We start from the raw sequence: 17,679 nt of genomic DNA on the forward strand, positions 1-17,679 counted from the left end.
AGAATTAAAGAATGCTTTAGAAGCTCTGGCTTGCTAGAAGTCTTTCCTGCCAAGAAAACCACTTGAGGTTAAGGGTGTGAGAGTAGGAGTCAGTGGGGGCAAAACTCCCTCTTGGAGGCTCAAAGCAGTTTCCATAGTTTAGCTGGGGTAAGATTTCAGGGACACCACTAGGGCCTTATTTTAGTTCAGCCTGAATGACTCTAGGGCTATGTTTGCAAACTGGGCTGAACTTAGACTCTTGGGCCTGTATTTCCCCTTGAAGACCTGAGCACGGAGAAGATCAAACAAAACCAGAGAAGGATGCTTTCTCATGCCTCCTACAATATAAACCACAGGGCCCTTCACCCAACTAGGAACGGGTTCAACACAGGGAGGCATAGGCCCTGCCAACCTTGGCCAAGCTCTGCTTCCCTTGGAGAGCTTGCATATGAAGCGGGTCTCACAGTTGAGGGAGAAAACAATGCAAAAAGTTGTTTTCCACTGCTTCAACAGTACGAGACCAAGAGAATTCTCCAGAAGGTGCTCCCTGGCACATCCCAGGCACAGAGCTGATTTAGGGTCTGATGACACACTCATTCTAGTGCCTTGGATGAAGTTTCTAGAAGCAGAAGCTGCAAGATTCTTGGAGGCTAGGGAGCATCCTTCCTCATCCTCCTCTGCAAACGTCTGCATTATTTATTTCTAGGCCTACCTTAGAGTCTAGAAGGCTGGTGGGGGAAAGGGTTTGGTTGAGAATTGTTCTCTCCTATTTAAACGTGAGGAAGGACCTCAGGGCTTAGCCAAGGGACGGCTTATCCGGGGTTGCCCAGCTCCTCAGGGTCAGATGCAGAGCGGCACAGGCGTCCTGCTCCCCGGGGGTCTGCTCATGGCCCCACTCCTCTTCCCAAGGCCCCGCCCACCCCACCAGGGGCCCCGCGGTACCTTGTGGGTGAGGGAGTGCTGCTTGAGGTGGTGCGGCTGCACGAACTCCATGCCGCACTCGGAGCAGATGTAGGGCCGGATGTCCTTGTGCTTCATCATGTGGTTCTGCAGCTGGCTCGGGTACTGGAAGGTCTTGTCGCACTCGGAGCAGTTGTACTGGATGGGGCCTCGGTGCGTGGTGAGGTGTCTCTTCAGCTGGGCCAGGGTGGGGAAGTCAAGGCCGCACTCCACACAGATGTTCTCGCGCCCACTGGCGTGCTTAGCTTCGTGGGCCTTGAGCTCGCTGGGGTAGGCAAAGCCGCGGCCGCACACGCGGCAGTTGTGCGGCTTCACCTCACTGTGCTGCATCATGTGGCGCTTCAGGTGGCTGGTCTGGGTGAAGGCCTTATGGCACACCTGGCACTTGTGGGGCCGCGTGCCCTGATGGGTCAGCATGTGCGTGTGCAGGTGGCTGAGCTGCTTGAAGAGCTTCCCGCAGTGCGTGCACGCGTGCGGCTTGATCCCACTGTGGCCCAGGATGTGGGTGACCAGGTTGTACTTGGAGGTGTATGACTTCTCGCAGGTAGGGCACTGCCAGCGCTTCTGCGCGCCGCCCACGTCCACGTAGTAGCTGTCATCGATCTGCACGTTCACGTCCACCCTCTCCACCTTCTGCTTGGTCTCCTCGTTCTCCTGGGGCTCGGCTTTCCGGGGCAGCAGAGGTTCCGGGGGCTGCTTAGGCAGGAAGGTGTGCCGGCTGAAGGGGAAGGGCGAGGACGACGGCACGAAGAAGGGGAACATGAGGCCCGGGTGGACTTTGGGGTAGTAGGGGTAGGGCGTGGGCAGGAATGGAGTCGGCGTCGGCTGGGGCCACACGGCACTGGGCTTAATGGGCTCCTGCTTGACGGTCTTGCCCCCCAAGTGTTCCATGCTGCGGTAGAATTGGAAGCCCACGTTGCACAGGTCGATCATCTGAGAGTCATACTTGGGGCGCGGGGGCTGCGGGAACAGCAAAGGGAGGTTGGGAAGACCGTGGTTTTTGTTCTCCTCGGAGTGGAGGGCGAGGGTGGCTTCTTCTGCAGGGTGGTTATAGGGCACCTTTGTGGGCATGCTCTTCCGTTTCCTAGACCCCGCTCCTTCGAAGACCCCGGGAAACCCATCTAGGTCTCCTGGAGGAGGTTCATACCGAAACTGGGAAAATGGCCCTCGGAGAGCTTCTGGGAAGGGGTGTCTTTGGGGAGCCTTTCCCCGAGAAACCACTGGCTGCAGGCAGTGGGGAAAGGAGGGGGTCTTCCTCACAGCCAAGTTGAAATGCACATCCTCATCTTTGATCATCTTCATTTCCTTCTGCATCCTTGGCAATTTTCCTTTAAAGAGAAATAAACTTGTGTGCTTTGATTTGGTTTTGTTTTAAATCCTCTTTTCCCTTAAGGGTTCTGGCTATTTATCAGTACTAATTTATGAAGAGTAATACTTGCTTAATATGAACCCTCATTTATCCTTGGGCTGTTCAAAATATCGCTTTTCTTTCTCCTTGAAAATCCAGTTATCAATATGGGTAGCACTGGCCTCTTGGGGTGACCCTAGGGCTGAATCGAACTGGGCTCCAGTGTAAATCCAGCCACAAAACCAAAACGGGTGATGGTAGGAAGGGAAGTGGACTAGTTTGGGAAGAAACCTGAGAACTCATCTGGTCATTGTCCCCATTTAAGATCAGGGTACCAAAGTCCAGACAAATGAAATGACATTCTCAGGTTACACAGGTACTCACTGAAGGAGTGAGCACCAGACCCATTCTGCTGCAGCCTTTCAATCTGAGATGTAATTGCATCTACTAATGGTGATTGGAAAGTGACTTTTAGGGTCTTTTTTTTTTTTTTTTTTTGTGAGGAAACCAATTTTCACTGCTACTCCCTTGCTTGGACCTTTGCTGCTGGAAATGAGGATATTCAAAGCCTCATGGGAGAAGGGATGTTAATGCTTAACTCAGATCTAATCATTTCTGAATATCCACCCTGAGTAAGGTGTGCTACTCAGTTAATGACATAAACATGATTTTAGAAAGCATATCGAGTAGCTCAATGTTATAAAGTCACCCTGGCAATGCACACATTACAGTCTTAAACCTGAAGCAAGCTAGAATGAAATATTTCTTTATTATGTGAAATAAAGCCACACATAGGTCTCTCCTTTCAGATAGGTGTCAAAATAAAGGGCAGGCTTGGTGACTCCTGTGGTGCCTGACACTTCCCCTGCTGACACAGCCAGTTACTGTGTCCTGATGACATACATAGGCCTGTCTGAAAGAGCTGGTGGTGGGACTAGAGTCTGAACCAGGGGCTGTGTTTTTCACATGTCTCCTTGCCAGTTTTCTTTCTTTCTTTTTTCTTTTTTTTTGGAGATGGAGTCTGGCTGTGTCGCCCAGGCTGAAGTGCAGTGCAGTGGCACACAGCTCACTGCAACCTCTGCCTCCTGGGTTCAAGTGATTCTTGTGCCTCAGCCTCCCGAGTAGCTGAGATTACAGGCGTGCACCACCATGGCCTGTTAATTTTTGCATTCTTAGTAGAGACGGGGTTTGTTGGCCAGGCTGGTCTTGAACTCCCAACCTCAAGTGATCCACCTGCCTCAGCCTCCCATAGTTCTGAGATTACAGGCTTGAGCCATTGCGTCTGGCCCTGCCAGTTTTCTGTCTTCTTCATATGGATACTGACAGAATGAACCAAGTGCAACTCCACATTTCCAGGGAGGGTCAGTTCTACCCAAATCCTCTGAGTTTGAATGGGATTATCCCTTTTGCTCATCAGAGGCTCCCATGGAGCCAGTTGGCTTGGCCAGGTGTAAGGTCTGATGTAGGGCCAGTGGAGACAGGGCTGATACAGAGTCTTAGACTAACTCAGGGCTCTAGCCCCCGGGATTGTCTACAAACAAGGCAATATGGGGTGAAGGTCCCAGGGGTGAGAGGGCCAACAGTTTTCAGTGATTTTCTATGATCCTTGGTGAGTCAGATACAGCTTTTACAATGATCCAGATATTCTTAAATTCTTAAATAGCATGTGTGTCTTTTTGGGAGGCTTGAGAGCTGCAGTGCAATTAAAACAAAAATGAGCCTTTTTTTTGTTTGGTTACCTAGTCTATACACAGACAATCCAATGAGGAAAAAATATGTGCCTTATTATATAACTATCTGGGCACTATTTAAAGCTGTTTGTGAAACTGGACAGATAACTAAAAAATAATACTTAATACTTGCTTTGTGTTTATGTGAGTGAAAAGATAGCCCTGGCTTATCTTTCTAACCGTGGGTTTGGGGCTTAGTAATTATGAGCAAGAGCTTGTGTGTTCAGCAAATGGGAGGCCCAACCTGTGTCTTAAAAGATTCTTACTGCAGTGCTAGATCTCCTTCTACTGCTGCCTCAAGGGCCAGGCAATTATAGGAAGTGACGAGGGCAGTGGGAGAATGAAATGTCTAGCTTTATGAGACCCGGAGGGGTGTGGGTGGGTGAAATGAGAGTCGTGCTGCTGCTATCAGAAAGGACCAGCAGGAGGATGGGGAAATAGAGGTTCTTTGATGGTTTTTCTTGTTTACTAAATCATCTCTTAGCTTGCAATCCAGAAGGTCCTGATCTCTAGATTCACATAGAGTTATAGAGGGTGTGGCCCAGGCCCAAGAATTTGTTGCATCTATAAAAATAATTGACTTTCAACAAGACTAAATGTGTCCTGCTGAATTGGAGGGGAAAACGGCAGATCCTTTCCTTATTATTTCATTTGGAACATAGTTGATTTTATAACCTCTTGGGAGATAAATTTCTTTTAGTAGAAAGGCTGCTCAGATTGAAAAAGTCTCTTCCAGACTACAAGTACCTATGGCAAACCGTTGAAGAGCCCATCGAGAAGCAAACTGGTTCTCTTTTAAAGTTCTGCTCTGATTAAAAGAGGCAATAATTCCTAGTACATACTAGAGAGCTTGGGTTGAGAATTAGTGAAAAAGAAACATGTCAGAACCTGGGCCAAAATGCACTGAGTTTCCTGTGTATTTTATTATTAAGAAGGTACTTCTTCTTAAGTACGTGGCTAATGACGTGTTGTATCTTTATACAACGGGCTGTAGCTTATACTGGAAAGCTACTGACTTGGAAAGGAATGTTATCACTAATTTTGAAACGGAAGGTATTTCAGTCTATGCACGTTATTATTGCCTTTGTTTAATATTTTTGTTTTTAGTTATGACATAATCAACTAATTGTTTCCTTTTAATACATTAGGAGTTGTAATATACTCCTAATATAATGTTAATCTCAAAAGCATAGTTATTTTCAGCATTTGAAGTTTTATCACCATTGTCCTGGTAAAGCAAAAAAAAAAAATGTTGAACAGAGATGATGTGGTTATTTTTTTTAAACATAAATGGCACAATTATGTCCCCAAATGCAGTGACTTTAGGTGCATACATTTTAATTTTTTATATATTTTAATCTCATAATATTAATTTCCTCCAGTTTCTGTGTGTATATATAATGATTCTCCCACTCTTAAAATAGTAGTCTGTGCACACTAGAATAAAATCAGAAACCCAGAAAGTTTTTTAAAAAGTAGGATCTCAGCTGGGTGTGATGGCTCAAGCCTGTAATCCCAGCACTTTGGGAGGCCGAGGCAGGTGGATCACGAGGTCAGGAGTTTGAGACCAGCCTGGCCAAGATGGTGAAACCCATCTCTATTAAAAATTCAAAAATTAGCCAGGTGCAGTGGTGGGCGCCTGTAATCCCCGCCACTTGGGAGGCTGAGTCAGGACAATCGCATGAACCCAGGAGTCGGAGGTTGCAGTGAGCCGAGATTGCACCACTGCACTCTAGTCTGGGCGACAGAGCAAGACTCTGTGTAAAAAAAAAAAAAAAAAGTAGGATCTATCCAGGGAAATTTTTACAGACATTTAAAACAGCAGTCCCTTTCTGAATACAGATGCATAAGGACCTTAAGGATCATCACCAGTCCCTACAGAGGTCAAGGAGAAGTAGATCTGATTTCCCTTTGGCCTGCCTGAGACAGAAATCAGCTGTGGCTGCTTCTAGCTATTAATATCCCTGCCTTTGAGCACCAGCACCAGGTGATAAGGAGAAGCCCTAGATGGTAAAACAACAACAACAACAACAACAACAACAAAATCTAGCAAACAAATGCATCCTGGGGAAGGGGAGTGTTGAAGGGAAAAGCTGGGAAGGATATCTCCCTGAGGAGGTAATTTATCTTGAAATCAGTCAAGTTAAAATTCAGGGTGTCCTCCGCAAAAATATTAATAGATTCATAGAAAACCGCAATGTGTACCACCCACATGCTCGCCTCTATTTGTTACAGTAGACCCACAGGCACCCATAAAACTGACAGGACTCTTATGCAGGAGGCAGGAGAGGCTTGGGGATGGCAATCTGGTTAGGAGACCCAAAACATGAGGAGGTGGGGCAAGCCCTGCTAAGTCATTGATCCATGGCTGCCTCCAGAGGCCCTGGAGAAAACTAGCAGGTTGTAAGACAGTTCCCCACCAGGAAGAGTTGAAACAACATGCAAAAAGAAAGAAGAACTGAAAATGTAAAAGCCGCTGGGTGTGGGATAATGGAAAAAGTGCTGGTTTGGAGCCTGAAGGTCTAGGTTTGAATGTGGGCTTTGTGCTAGCAGCTATGGGAGACTGAGTAAGTTACTTTTGAGGTTTGATTTTCTCATTCATGAAATGGAAGTTAGGATATCCCCATAGGGTAGTTGGAAATTTACAATGTGTGTGAGAAAGTATGTTAAACACTAGACAGTATGCTGCCCTTAAGGAGTGAGAAAGAGTGGACAGGAGAGGGGGACTGGGTTGTGATCAGTGGTTTGATGCTGTCTGACATCATGTCTGTTTTCTAAGCTGAAGCTCTTGATCAGCACTGATGGCATCTGGGCCTCTGCCTTGCAAGTTAACCAAGACTTTACCCATTTATCCTGAGTTGGTCTTGTCACAGCAGCGAAGGTGAGCCACACTCAAGAAGGCCATGGATAAGGCTAGGGTGAGTTATTCATACCATGTGGCAATAAACCATACAGTTAAAGAATACCTCCCCATCCCTTCTCTATGGCTGTTTTTGCTATTACGGAGATGTTTTCAAGCTTATGTTAATAATAGTCTGCTTTGATGAATGAGGATTTGAAGCAAAGGCTGATCTCATGAGCTATTTCAGCCAGTGTGTGAGAAACTGAAACAATGCCCCACATCTAACATCAGAGGTCACCTTCCTAGGGACAGGAGGACCTGTTTGTCAAACCCAAAGTCTCAGACACTAGAATAGTGCTGGGTCAACATTAGCAAATCAGCTCTTACAATTCCTGCTAGACTGTGAAGACAGGGACTGGGTCTGTTTTAGTCACTGCTGCATCTTCAGTTCCCGGGATGGTGCGTGGCTCAAAGTAGATGCCCAATCATCTGCTTCAGGATGAAAGAAGAAATGGGTGGTTCTTGTTTTTAAAGTCTCCCCATGAAGTTTTAAAATGTATAATTTTATCTTGCATTATTTAGACTGTGGATGACTTTCAGTATGTCCCTAATGAAATCATCAGCACATCTATAAGTTATTAGGTAGTTATTATGAAAAGAACTTGATACACAGGCTTTGTATGAGCTGTTGCTTACCCTCCTCATTCAAGGGCACTATTCTCTGAACTAACTCTCAGATTCAGGGTAAGCCCTAAATCCTGGCTACACTAACACTGGAGAGCCATTATCAAAGTGCCACCAAATTCTGCAACCCAGCCAGAAAACAGATTCCTGAAAAGTCCAAAGGGCAGTCATGGGTAGAAAGAAAGATTCCTGGATTGAGAAAGGGAAATGTAAAGCAAGAGTGGGTGGTCACCCTGCACTCTTCCACCTAAAAAAATGTTTGGGAAACTAATAGCAGCCCATTCTTTGTACTAATAAGAGGGAGAAGATTTTGAAATAATCATACATTTTCATTGTTATGGTCAGACATTGTTCTAAGGTCCCTGGCTTTCTACAATGCATCACCCAAACCCAATAGGCTATAAATCAAGAAACAAATAGTTTAAAAAGGAACCTATTGGGTTAATCTGTGTTAAAGGAATCTGGGACTCAGATAGCTTCCTTAACTGCTATTATCCATAGGAGTTCGTTACGAAGAAATAGGGAAATAGGGAATGAATGAATTTTAAAACCAAAACCAAAATCTCCTCTTTGACCCATAAAGACCAATGAGAGAAATCCAAGGCCTAACCAAGACAAAACCACATTTAGTTTGGGGGGAAATATGCTGTTAATAATGGTCTTTAATTGGGAATTCACCTACTGCACCAAAATATAAATATTCCCCAGATAAAATTACTGGTATTTTGTGGTTCTCATTCAAATCAAAGGTCATTCCAGTAAATGTTGTTGAAAGAGTCACAGTGAGCCAGCATGCCAGGGGCAAATCTCTTTATCCCTCCTCCACCACACTGACTTCTGTTGGTCCTGAAATTCACAAAAGAATATTCACTCTTCCATGAAAGAGAGAAAATGAACTCTTCATTCCTTGAAGCTTTCCTATTTTCATTGGAAAATGTTACATTTTACTCTTGGAGGCCCTGACTTCCCTTGTAATATGAGAGTGGCAGTTTACTTATGTGATGTACCCCAGAGCTCTGTTCTCAACAGAGGTGGAAGCAGGGAAAAGGTGAGAGTCAAGGAAATTGGTGAGAATAAACAGCAGTGTGAAGAGAAACAAAGGGTAGGGGGTGGGGAGGACCACAGGAAGGCAGAGGAGGAGAGACATGAACTGGCAGTTATCTTCTGTGTTCATACAAAGGATCTCCTAGTGAGGCTCCTCTGAAGAGGGATTTTTAAGTCTTGTAATGTTCTAACGTTTCAGCATAATTATCTTAATATATATGAACTTACACTGCTAAGTTCTTCATTTGTAGATGTTTGGCAAGTAATGATTCAGTCTGGCATTCCTGTGATTGGCAGGAATAGAAGGGTCTCGAAAGATAGCTGGCAGATAGAGCAGTATGTGGTCAAAAAAGTGAATGTTCTGCCTCGTCACTCTCTGGGTCAGTGGTAGAACCAAAAAGAGGTAACCTGATGCTGGAGCAGGCCCCAGGACCCTTCCAGATGCCCTTCTGGCCCCCATTTAATTTATAAACCCCAATTCCTCTCATTTTATTATAAAAATAATGTCAGCCCATGATGTGGGCCAAGTCCTCTAGGTGGCCAGAAAACATGAATTGTTGATGAAACTTGTTCACATGTGAAATAGCCAACTGAACTCACAAAATCAATTTTTTGAAAGTTCCTAAATACAACCAAGACATAATATAATATGTTCATAATATAAAGACATAATATAAACAATTGTGTATTGTTTAAATAGTCCATAATTAACTTGCATGTTTACCATTTGTATATCTTAAATGTATACATTGATAAGAAGCTCTTAGTAAAAAAATTATCAACAACAGATCCAGCTACTAACTTGCATAGGTTAAAATGGATGTGGGTTTCATATGGGAAAGAGAAGTTTTTCTTTTAAGTGCTGAATACCTAGACCTAGTTTCTGGAAAGCAGGAGTGAATATAATCATTTGAGCTTGGAACAGCTGCCAGCGTGTTGGGGTTATCTCTGTCCTCGTGACCCATTTAAAGGAAGGAAATGAATTGGAGATATGACTTAGCAGTTCTCTTCTCCAACCTCAGAGCTAGTATATCTATAATAGATGGTGCTCTAAGTAGAATGTTAGAATTTTTCTCCAACTTTCTTTGGAGGGAATATCTTTAGAATATATGTTGTTTGTTCATGTTCACAGACAAATAAATTTGATAAAGTTACTCCTAGCTACACAAAAAATACATATGCATGTTAGAAACCTTCTTTTTGTCCACCTCTGAAAATGACAGCATATTCAGTCTGGTGGGCTCCAGAATTGGTAGATAGTACCAGAAAATATTACAATCTGCAAGCAAAAGTGCTGAGAATCAACGCATAATTGATGAGGTTAGCCATCTATGGAAAGAACCTATTTTAAAAGTATAACTCAAGGAAATATTAGGTGGGGAGAAGTTGATAGAAATATATTGTATTTTGTTTCTGGTGGTAATTACACAACTCTGTATTTGTCAAAATTTAAAGAACCAAAGGAATGAATTTTACTGAATTTAAATTAAAAATAAGTTTAAAAATATAAAAGAAATATACAAAAATGCTATTCTGCACACTGTTATTAAAAGTGTGTATGAGGATATTTGGAAAACATCCAGCAATAGTCAAGGTGACCAGACCCCACCCAATAATCAATTCATATTTGTGGAATGTGTCCAATGATATTCATATAATATATACAGAGGGGACCGGGGTTATGAGAATTTAATAATCTTAATTCCTGCTCTATTCAAAGGGGAGACTTTGAATATGGCAGATACCAGCATTTTTTTGTGTGTGTAGTCTATTCAGCAAGAATATTGTGGGGGCAGGGATGATGCATTAAGTTATCCTTCAAGGTAGTCTTTTGCCCTGATTGCACATTCAGTAAACAGTCTTCTATAATTGCCCTAACATTCTTTGAAATGCAAAATCATCTAGAGCCTGGCACAGCGGCTCACGCCTGTAATCCTAGCCACTAGGGAGGCTGAGGCCAGAGGATTGCTTGAGGCCAGGAGTTTGAGATCACTGTCTCTGCAAACAACAACAGCAACAAACTTAGCCAGGTACGGTGGTATGGGCCTGCATTCCCAGCTACTCAGGAGGCTGAGGTGGGAAGATTGCTTGAGCCCAGGATTTCAAGGCTGCAGTGAGCCATGATCATGCCACTGCATTCTAACCTGGGCAACACAGCAAGACCCCGATTTAAAAAATAAATAATAATAATAAAGTAGTATCAGTGGACAAGATCATTCTGGCCATTAGAAAATATACTTCTACTTCTTGTGAATCGGAAGATAGGTATTGATAGGTCACTGTGGTGCATCATTTCCCCTAAGCTTGATGAACTGAGTTCTCTGACAACATGGAAGTTGTTTATTATAATATTCTCCACACCTGCCCGCCAAATCCTAAGTTGCCATGGCCCCACCGGATGTTGCTCTCCCATGCAGCCTACCTGAGCAGCCAGCTACTTTCTTTCTTTGACATTTCATTGGCTGTATCCACCATATTGTTGCAAGATTCTGCAGGGCAGGAGAAGGAGAGAACCTTCCCTAGTGGAGTCTTTATGGAGACTTCTAGGTGAAACCTTCCTTTCCACAAGAGCCAGAAGCAAACCCCTCACTTCTCTGAAGCCTATCACAATTGTTGGATGTTCCACTCATTGGCAGGATCCTGTGCTGCCTGTCACCTTTCTGTGTGGGTAGATGTCCTATATTTCTAATATAATCTGGTTAGAAAGTCAGAAACTTGCCTGGTGCCTCATGTATGGTTCAAATCTCATCATTACTTGAAAATTTACTTGACAAATAACCATGTCCTAGCTTTCTCTTGCTCCCTGATCCCAAGCAAAATTTTGCTATTTCCAGAAGACAGGACTAACTGGTTGACTTGTCCTGTCCCAGTTTATCCCAAGTCAACCTCACATAAATTAACTGCTAAGAACATCTCCCATGAGGAAGGTGCTTTAGCCACAGCATAGCAGGGACTGGGGTAGTGCTCCTCAGAATGGATGGCCCCTGCTTCATCCTGGCTCAGGCTCCTTGGCCAATGAGTGGCGTGTTTCTTTGATATGAAAGATAGAATGTCCTGTTTCACTGAAATAGCATAAAGGAGTGTGGGAGGGTTCTGAAAATGCCCAAGGTGACGGTGGGCAAATGCCAATGAGTCTCTGAGTATGCCACCAGAGCAAAACATGCCCACATTCCCGCAAACACAGCGTGTCCTGGAAGGGCAGGCCACCATGATTTCCCTCACTGACTCAATAGCTGCAGATTCCCCATGACTCTCCATGCAAACGCTCATTCGCTTTGTGGAAAAGCCCATCCTCATGGGCAGATGGGTCTGTGACCCCACTGTTCACTGTTTCTTTTTATTTTATGTAGATAGATTTCTTGCTATATTTCTGCCTTCTGATGAATGATCACTCTGCATCTGGATACCTTTTCTCCCCACTTGACATTTTTATAGTTCCAAGTCTTCTCATTCATCTGCTTCATATTGATTTTTTTCTATTGATTCTGCTCACTAAAATCATTCTTATAAAATATACATACTTATAAAATACATGCACTTATCTCCTTGTGTACATGTACAGATAGCCTACCTCTAGAAGGAAATAGAAGAATCTGATATTATCTGCTGTCTCTGGGGAAAAGGACTGTATGGCTGAAGGAGGAAGGCTTGGGAGTGAAGCAGCTGAGTTACCAATTTATGGAGGGGCTGTTCCCATCATAGTCTGTAGGTGGGTGACTCTGCAGCTGTTCAGTGCCCTGGGTAGAAAGGAAATTTTCAATGGTATACTTTTGCAACTTATACTTCTATACACTGTAGATGACTTAGCTATTCAAATACTTGCATTAAAAATGTAAAAATTCATATTGGTTTTCAAACAGCAAACACTCAGACAAAATTAGACTTGGGATTCCCTTCCTTTTGAGCTCTGAAAAATTCCCTTGAGGCATTTTAATGGGCTTCTTGATTTTTCTGCCCAGGATCTTAAAAAAAATTGAGATGGGGTCTCACTTTGTTGCCCAGGCTGGTCTTGAACTCCTGGCCTCAAGTGATCCTCCAACCTCAGTCTCTGCCTAAGTTCTTTGGATGCTTCTGTCAGACTTCACCCTAGCTTATACTTTGGGCATACAGCTTTATGACACAGGCTTGTATCATCAGGAAAACAAATACAAACCACAATAAAGACTCAGACTGTGAGGAACCTCCCTGCAAGTATTCACTCAGCAAACTGCTTCAAGTGTCTCTTCTGTGTCTGCACTATGCTGGGTGCCAGGAGGACAGTGTCTCATAAACCGAACACTAGGTTCAAGGAACTCACCATCTAGTGGAAGGAACTGACAACCAGATGTGGCGCAAAATGTTTTAGGAGCTACTAGAAGAATATTGAACTGGTTGGTTGATTTACTGAACATGAGAGAACAAAAAGAAGAACTACATTTCCTTGACTAACATCAGAAACTATTTTCTTTCAAAATGTCAAAATGTTCTTTTCTCTTGTTTTTTTGTGTTTTTGTTTGTTTGTTTGTTTTTCTTACTCATTAAAATGTCAGTTAAAACAACATGAAAAGGATGAAGGACTATCTTTGGATGTGAAGGTTGACAGAAAAAGTTTCCCCTTTCCCAACCAGTGCCACAGCCTTCCCTACCAGTATGTTCTGTAGAACAGAGGAAGAATTTGGGGACTTGCAAAATTAGACTGACCTTCAATTAACTGCATTAAGAAAGCCAGTAAGTGTAAGTCCAAAAATGAACTTCAGTTATCCTTGAAATAAAGAAGAATCAGTTGGAAACATTCACAGTAATTACAGAATTACACACTGCAAATATGATTAATCCAGTTTCTCCATTCCAGCTCTCCGAGTTTCTCCCTGACTTCTTATCCAATGCTGAGAAGGCACTCTGGCATGTCAAGGGTGAGCCCTTTAGATTTTGACAATGTAAAGTCCTTCCCCAGGTCCCTAATGTAGTTGAGTTGCTTAAAAGCTGCTTTCAGGGTAAATGAAAAGTCCAATCCTATTTGTACCACTGTAGAACCACAAAGTACAAAGCATGCCCCAGCCCTCAGACAGAATCAGTCCCCCTTCCTTTCAGCTCCCACAGACTGTGCCCACACCCTCGAGGGAGCTTCCTCATGGGATATTGCATAATCTAACCTCCCACAACACTGGGATCTCCTTGAAGCCAGGGACCATTTCCTAAACCTTTCTGCATCGTCACTATCTTATACAATGACTGGTACTTAACATTTTTAAGTGACGAATTTTTAAATTGCTATAATTTGCTAGTCTTAAGAGGATTTTGTTCTGGTTTTTTTTTTTTTTTAAACAATAAATAGTAGATAAAACTGCTTGGAATGTGGATATGAGACTGGAGGAGGAGCAGCCTTATTGGAACCATGAAGCAACAATGCCTCCTACCATGTGTGGTCAAGAGGTAGGGGGAGATTGTCAGTGTGGAGCTCCTGTGCCCACTTGGTGCTGGTCTTCTTGTTATTTGAGAAAATGAATCCTTTACTTGGTTAAGCAAATGTATTCAGAGTTCTATGGCCTGTAGCTAAACACAATCTTTATCTGATATACAGAGCAAATCAAATGTCAACTCTTCTACCTGACTGTCAAAGTTCTCCATGATCAAGTTCAACTCTGTTCCCCTTCTCTCTAAAATCCTGCCAACTGCAGTCAGATCAGACTTTCACTGTTGTCTACAAGGGGCATAATAATACCTTCCTCGTTGCCTTTGTTTAGATTGATTGGCCATCCAGGAATGTTCTTTTCATTAATCCATTCCATTCTTCCAGGCTGAACTTAAGTTCAGCTTCTTCCCAGAAACCTTTGCTCCCTACTCAGTTATCTGTCTCTTGTTTCAAATCCTATGACATTAAACCCACTAATCCCTGGGTTAAATGTATGTTTTTCCCCCTATATTGCACTCTGATTATTTTGTGTTTAGATTTAGTGCTGAACCAGTGCTTAAGCTCCCTGCAGCCTAGGATTCATACTCTCTTCTGTCATCGCACATTGCACTTTACTGATCACCATGAAGATACTTAGTAGATGTCCCTTGCTTGGTTGTGATCCTCTTACTATGCATTACTGTATCTGCTTTTGAACAGAGGTTTGTCTGTGGCTTGAAGAGCACATGTGAATTTAGGTTGTATCTCCATCTGGTAAATTAATATTGCCATTGGTTGCCAGTTCAGAATCAGAATGAATTAATTTGCCACGTGGAGAAATTTGCAGCAGCAAACATTATCATTATGGCTTATTTATTGCTGTGAGCACTATGTTGAATTTGCACATTGTTTAAAGAGCATTTGTTGGTACTGGGGGTGGGGATCAACGTTTAACCCCTTCAATCTGTGTCTTTGGCCTCAAGAAGATGAGATCAGGAGTTTCTGACAGACACTGTCTCAGAAGCACCACAAAGGTCAATTAAAAGGCTCGGAGCTCTCAGGCTCCGGCACTGAGCTGGGGCAGCTAAGCCATCCCGAAAGTCTCCTTGGAGGGCTGTGGTCCTCCACTGCACACAAAGGAGAAAGGACAGGAGAAGGGGGGAAATGACACTGTTGATTAAACCTGTGGGGGTTTAAATATTCTTCAACTAAATTGAAATAATCACAAGACTTATATCTTGGACAGGTTTGTATCTCTCTTTTGGGACTTAAACTGTGAAAATCAAAAAGGATATCAGAGTAAGGGAGGGAAAGTCCAAATTCAGAAAGGAAGGTTACTGTAATTTCTCAGTTTTCTACATTAATTTTTTTAATGAGATTTCATCACATTCATAACCTTGCTTTCTTTTTGTCTCAAACATACACTCATGCATGTGCACACACACACACACAAGCCATGTAAAGTAATCCAAGTTGCCAATTCTTTGTGTGTGCATTACATTACAAAATAGGGGGATCCCTTCCAAGATATAGTTCCCTTAGTAACCTTACTGGAATTTCCTTCTCTGTATGGAATCCTCCACATCTTTAACCACAGAATCCACTTACTACTTGGAATTCTAAGTCTGCCTTATTGAATAACAATTCCTAGTCTAGGAATTCCAATGACTCTTTATTTGGCATTTTAATCTCAATTTTTAAAAATTTAATTAGAAAGAAAGGAGGGGTAGCATAAAAGAATTTTTCTGGTGAATTTTTTCTGTCCAGGGGACAGATCTTGGGGCAAAGACCCACAGAAGCCTTTACAAAAGCCTGCGAGATGCTTTGGGAGCTTCTTTGAAGAGGCTCAAAGTTGCTTACTGAGAACTTCACCCTGAAGTCTTGAGAAGAAAAGCCAGAGTTACCATCTTTGCTCTGACATACAAGAGCTTATGAGCAGCAATCCTGAAGCCTGCAGCCTGAAGACCTTCCTACAGGGCTCAGGGACTCAAGATGAGCATCAAGCTGCCTTCACGGACTGGTCTCTGATATATTTGCTGCCCACCACAAGCAAGGCCTATGGTGGGTGGGAGAGAAGGGGGTCTTCTGCAAAGAAAGATGTGTACGATGAAATGCCTTCCCTCAGAGGCTTGCTACCACTCACTAAAGATCATAGGACCACAGATTGTCTGAGCCGGAAGGAACCTAAAAGGAGTACAGAGGTAAGCCGCACTAAATTCTCTTAACCTTTCAGAGGCTTGGTTTCCACATTTATGAAACTCAGCTAATAACGCCTACCTTAGCAATTCATTCAATGAGACCATTATCTTGCAGAGGGCCTGTACAGAATAAGTGAGTTTTGATCTGCTTTTAGTACTATCAATATACAAGTCAGAAAATTGTATTCAGTAGATGATACTGATAATAGGATATCACGTTGGAGTGAGGTAGTCAAAGAAGTTCTGCTATTGATTTAGTAGTAGGTAAAAGACAAAGAGGGCTGTAGCATTCTGGAACCAAATCACTGAGGGTAAGCCATGCCCTCTAAGGTGGCTTCCAGCAACAGCGGTTGATTTGGGCTGATCTGCCCAATCAGAGGCTCTCATTGTCCATCAGCCTGTAAAATCTGGGCTTGGGGAATGCAGTGACACTTGCCATCATGAACAAGGAGCAGGATCTGAGTGCTGCCCTGTTGTAGCACTGAGCTCATCACGTGCAAAGAAGCAAAGTATGACTCCATAACAATGATGCCCTGACCACTCTAAAGTTACAAATCTCTGCATCCCTGGCTCTCTCTTTCTCAGCCTCAAGTTTTATTTTCCTGGTAGCACCATAAAAAATATCTTGGCCATTCATATGTTTATCATCTGACTTGCCCCACTAGATTCTAAGTTTCATGAGACCAGGTACCTGGCCTATGTTCACTGTTGTATGCCTGTAGAAGAATGGCTGGCACGTGGTAGGTCAGCACACGAGAATCACTTGGGAAGTTTTAAACATACAATGCCCACCTCCCTTAAAAAATGCAAACCTAGGCTCCTTCCCGGACCAAAATCACCTCAGGATCTCTTGGTGGGGGTCAGGCATCAATGTTTTTTAAGAGCTTTGTATTGTAGGTGATTCTCATGGCCATCCTAGGCTGAAAAGTACTGTAGGGAGTGCTCAGTGAATCTCTGTTCAATGTAAACGACAAGTCTCTACAATAAGGGAAGTGTGAATGGTCATGGTGAGTGGGCGAGCATGGCAGAGGAGACATTCTGATGGAAGAAGCCCTATGACTTGCAGTCATCTCTCCCTTTCCACCACCCACCCAGGATACTAATGATAGGGTGTTGGAGGTGTGGAGAAAATTTTTCTGTATGTCAAGATTGAGTTGATGAGGCATAGCCCAGGCAATGGCCATCTGGGGTCCGGGTAATCACAAAGGAAAGGTCCTGAACAGGTTGTGCTCTCCCCTGGTGGCAGTGGGGAGTGCTCACAGGTGCACCATTTGTATGCATGTGAGTCCTGAGTGGAAGACTTCTCTCCATTCCACATCAAGACCCTCCCCAGCCACTAGATGAGAAGCTGAGTTGGAGATATGCTACCCCCACAGCGATGGCTCTTCTAACCCACAAAGTTTAACAATGAGGAAGAGGGCAGGACGTTTTCTCTCTGCATGACTATGATACTTCTGAAAGGTTGGGCTGTGGGATTTTTTTTTTTTCACTTCTGTCTTGGAAATCACCTCCATATGCTGGTT

The 17,679-nt window shown here is 43.5% G+C and overlaps 1 protein-coding gene across 1 annotated transcript in view; it reads right to left on the reverse strand.

The window, feature by feature from the left end:
* Positions 1-17,679, reverse strand: part of ZNF366 (zinc finger protein 366) — a 67,252-nt gene that overhangs the window by 18,907 nt on the left and 30,666 nt on the right. The window contains exon 2 of the mRNA XM_025389441.1: positions 922-2,267. Within this exon, the coding sequence (XP_025245226.1) occupies positions 922-2,253 (1,332 nt within the window). The 5' untranslated portion in view covers positions 2,254-2,267. The remainder of the gene's footprint in view (positions 1-921; positions 2,268-17,679) is intronic.

Source organism: Theropithecus gelada, chromosome 6, assembly GCF_003255815.1.
Source record: "Theropithecus gelada isolate Dixy chromosome 6, Tgel_1.0, whole genome shotgun sequence".
Taxonomy (NCBI): Eukaryota; Metazoa; Chordata; class Mammalia; order Primates; family Cercopithecidae; genus Theropithecus; species Theropithecus gelada.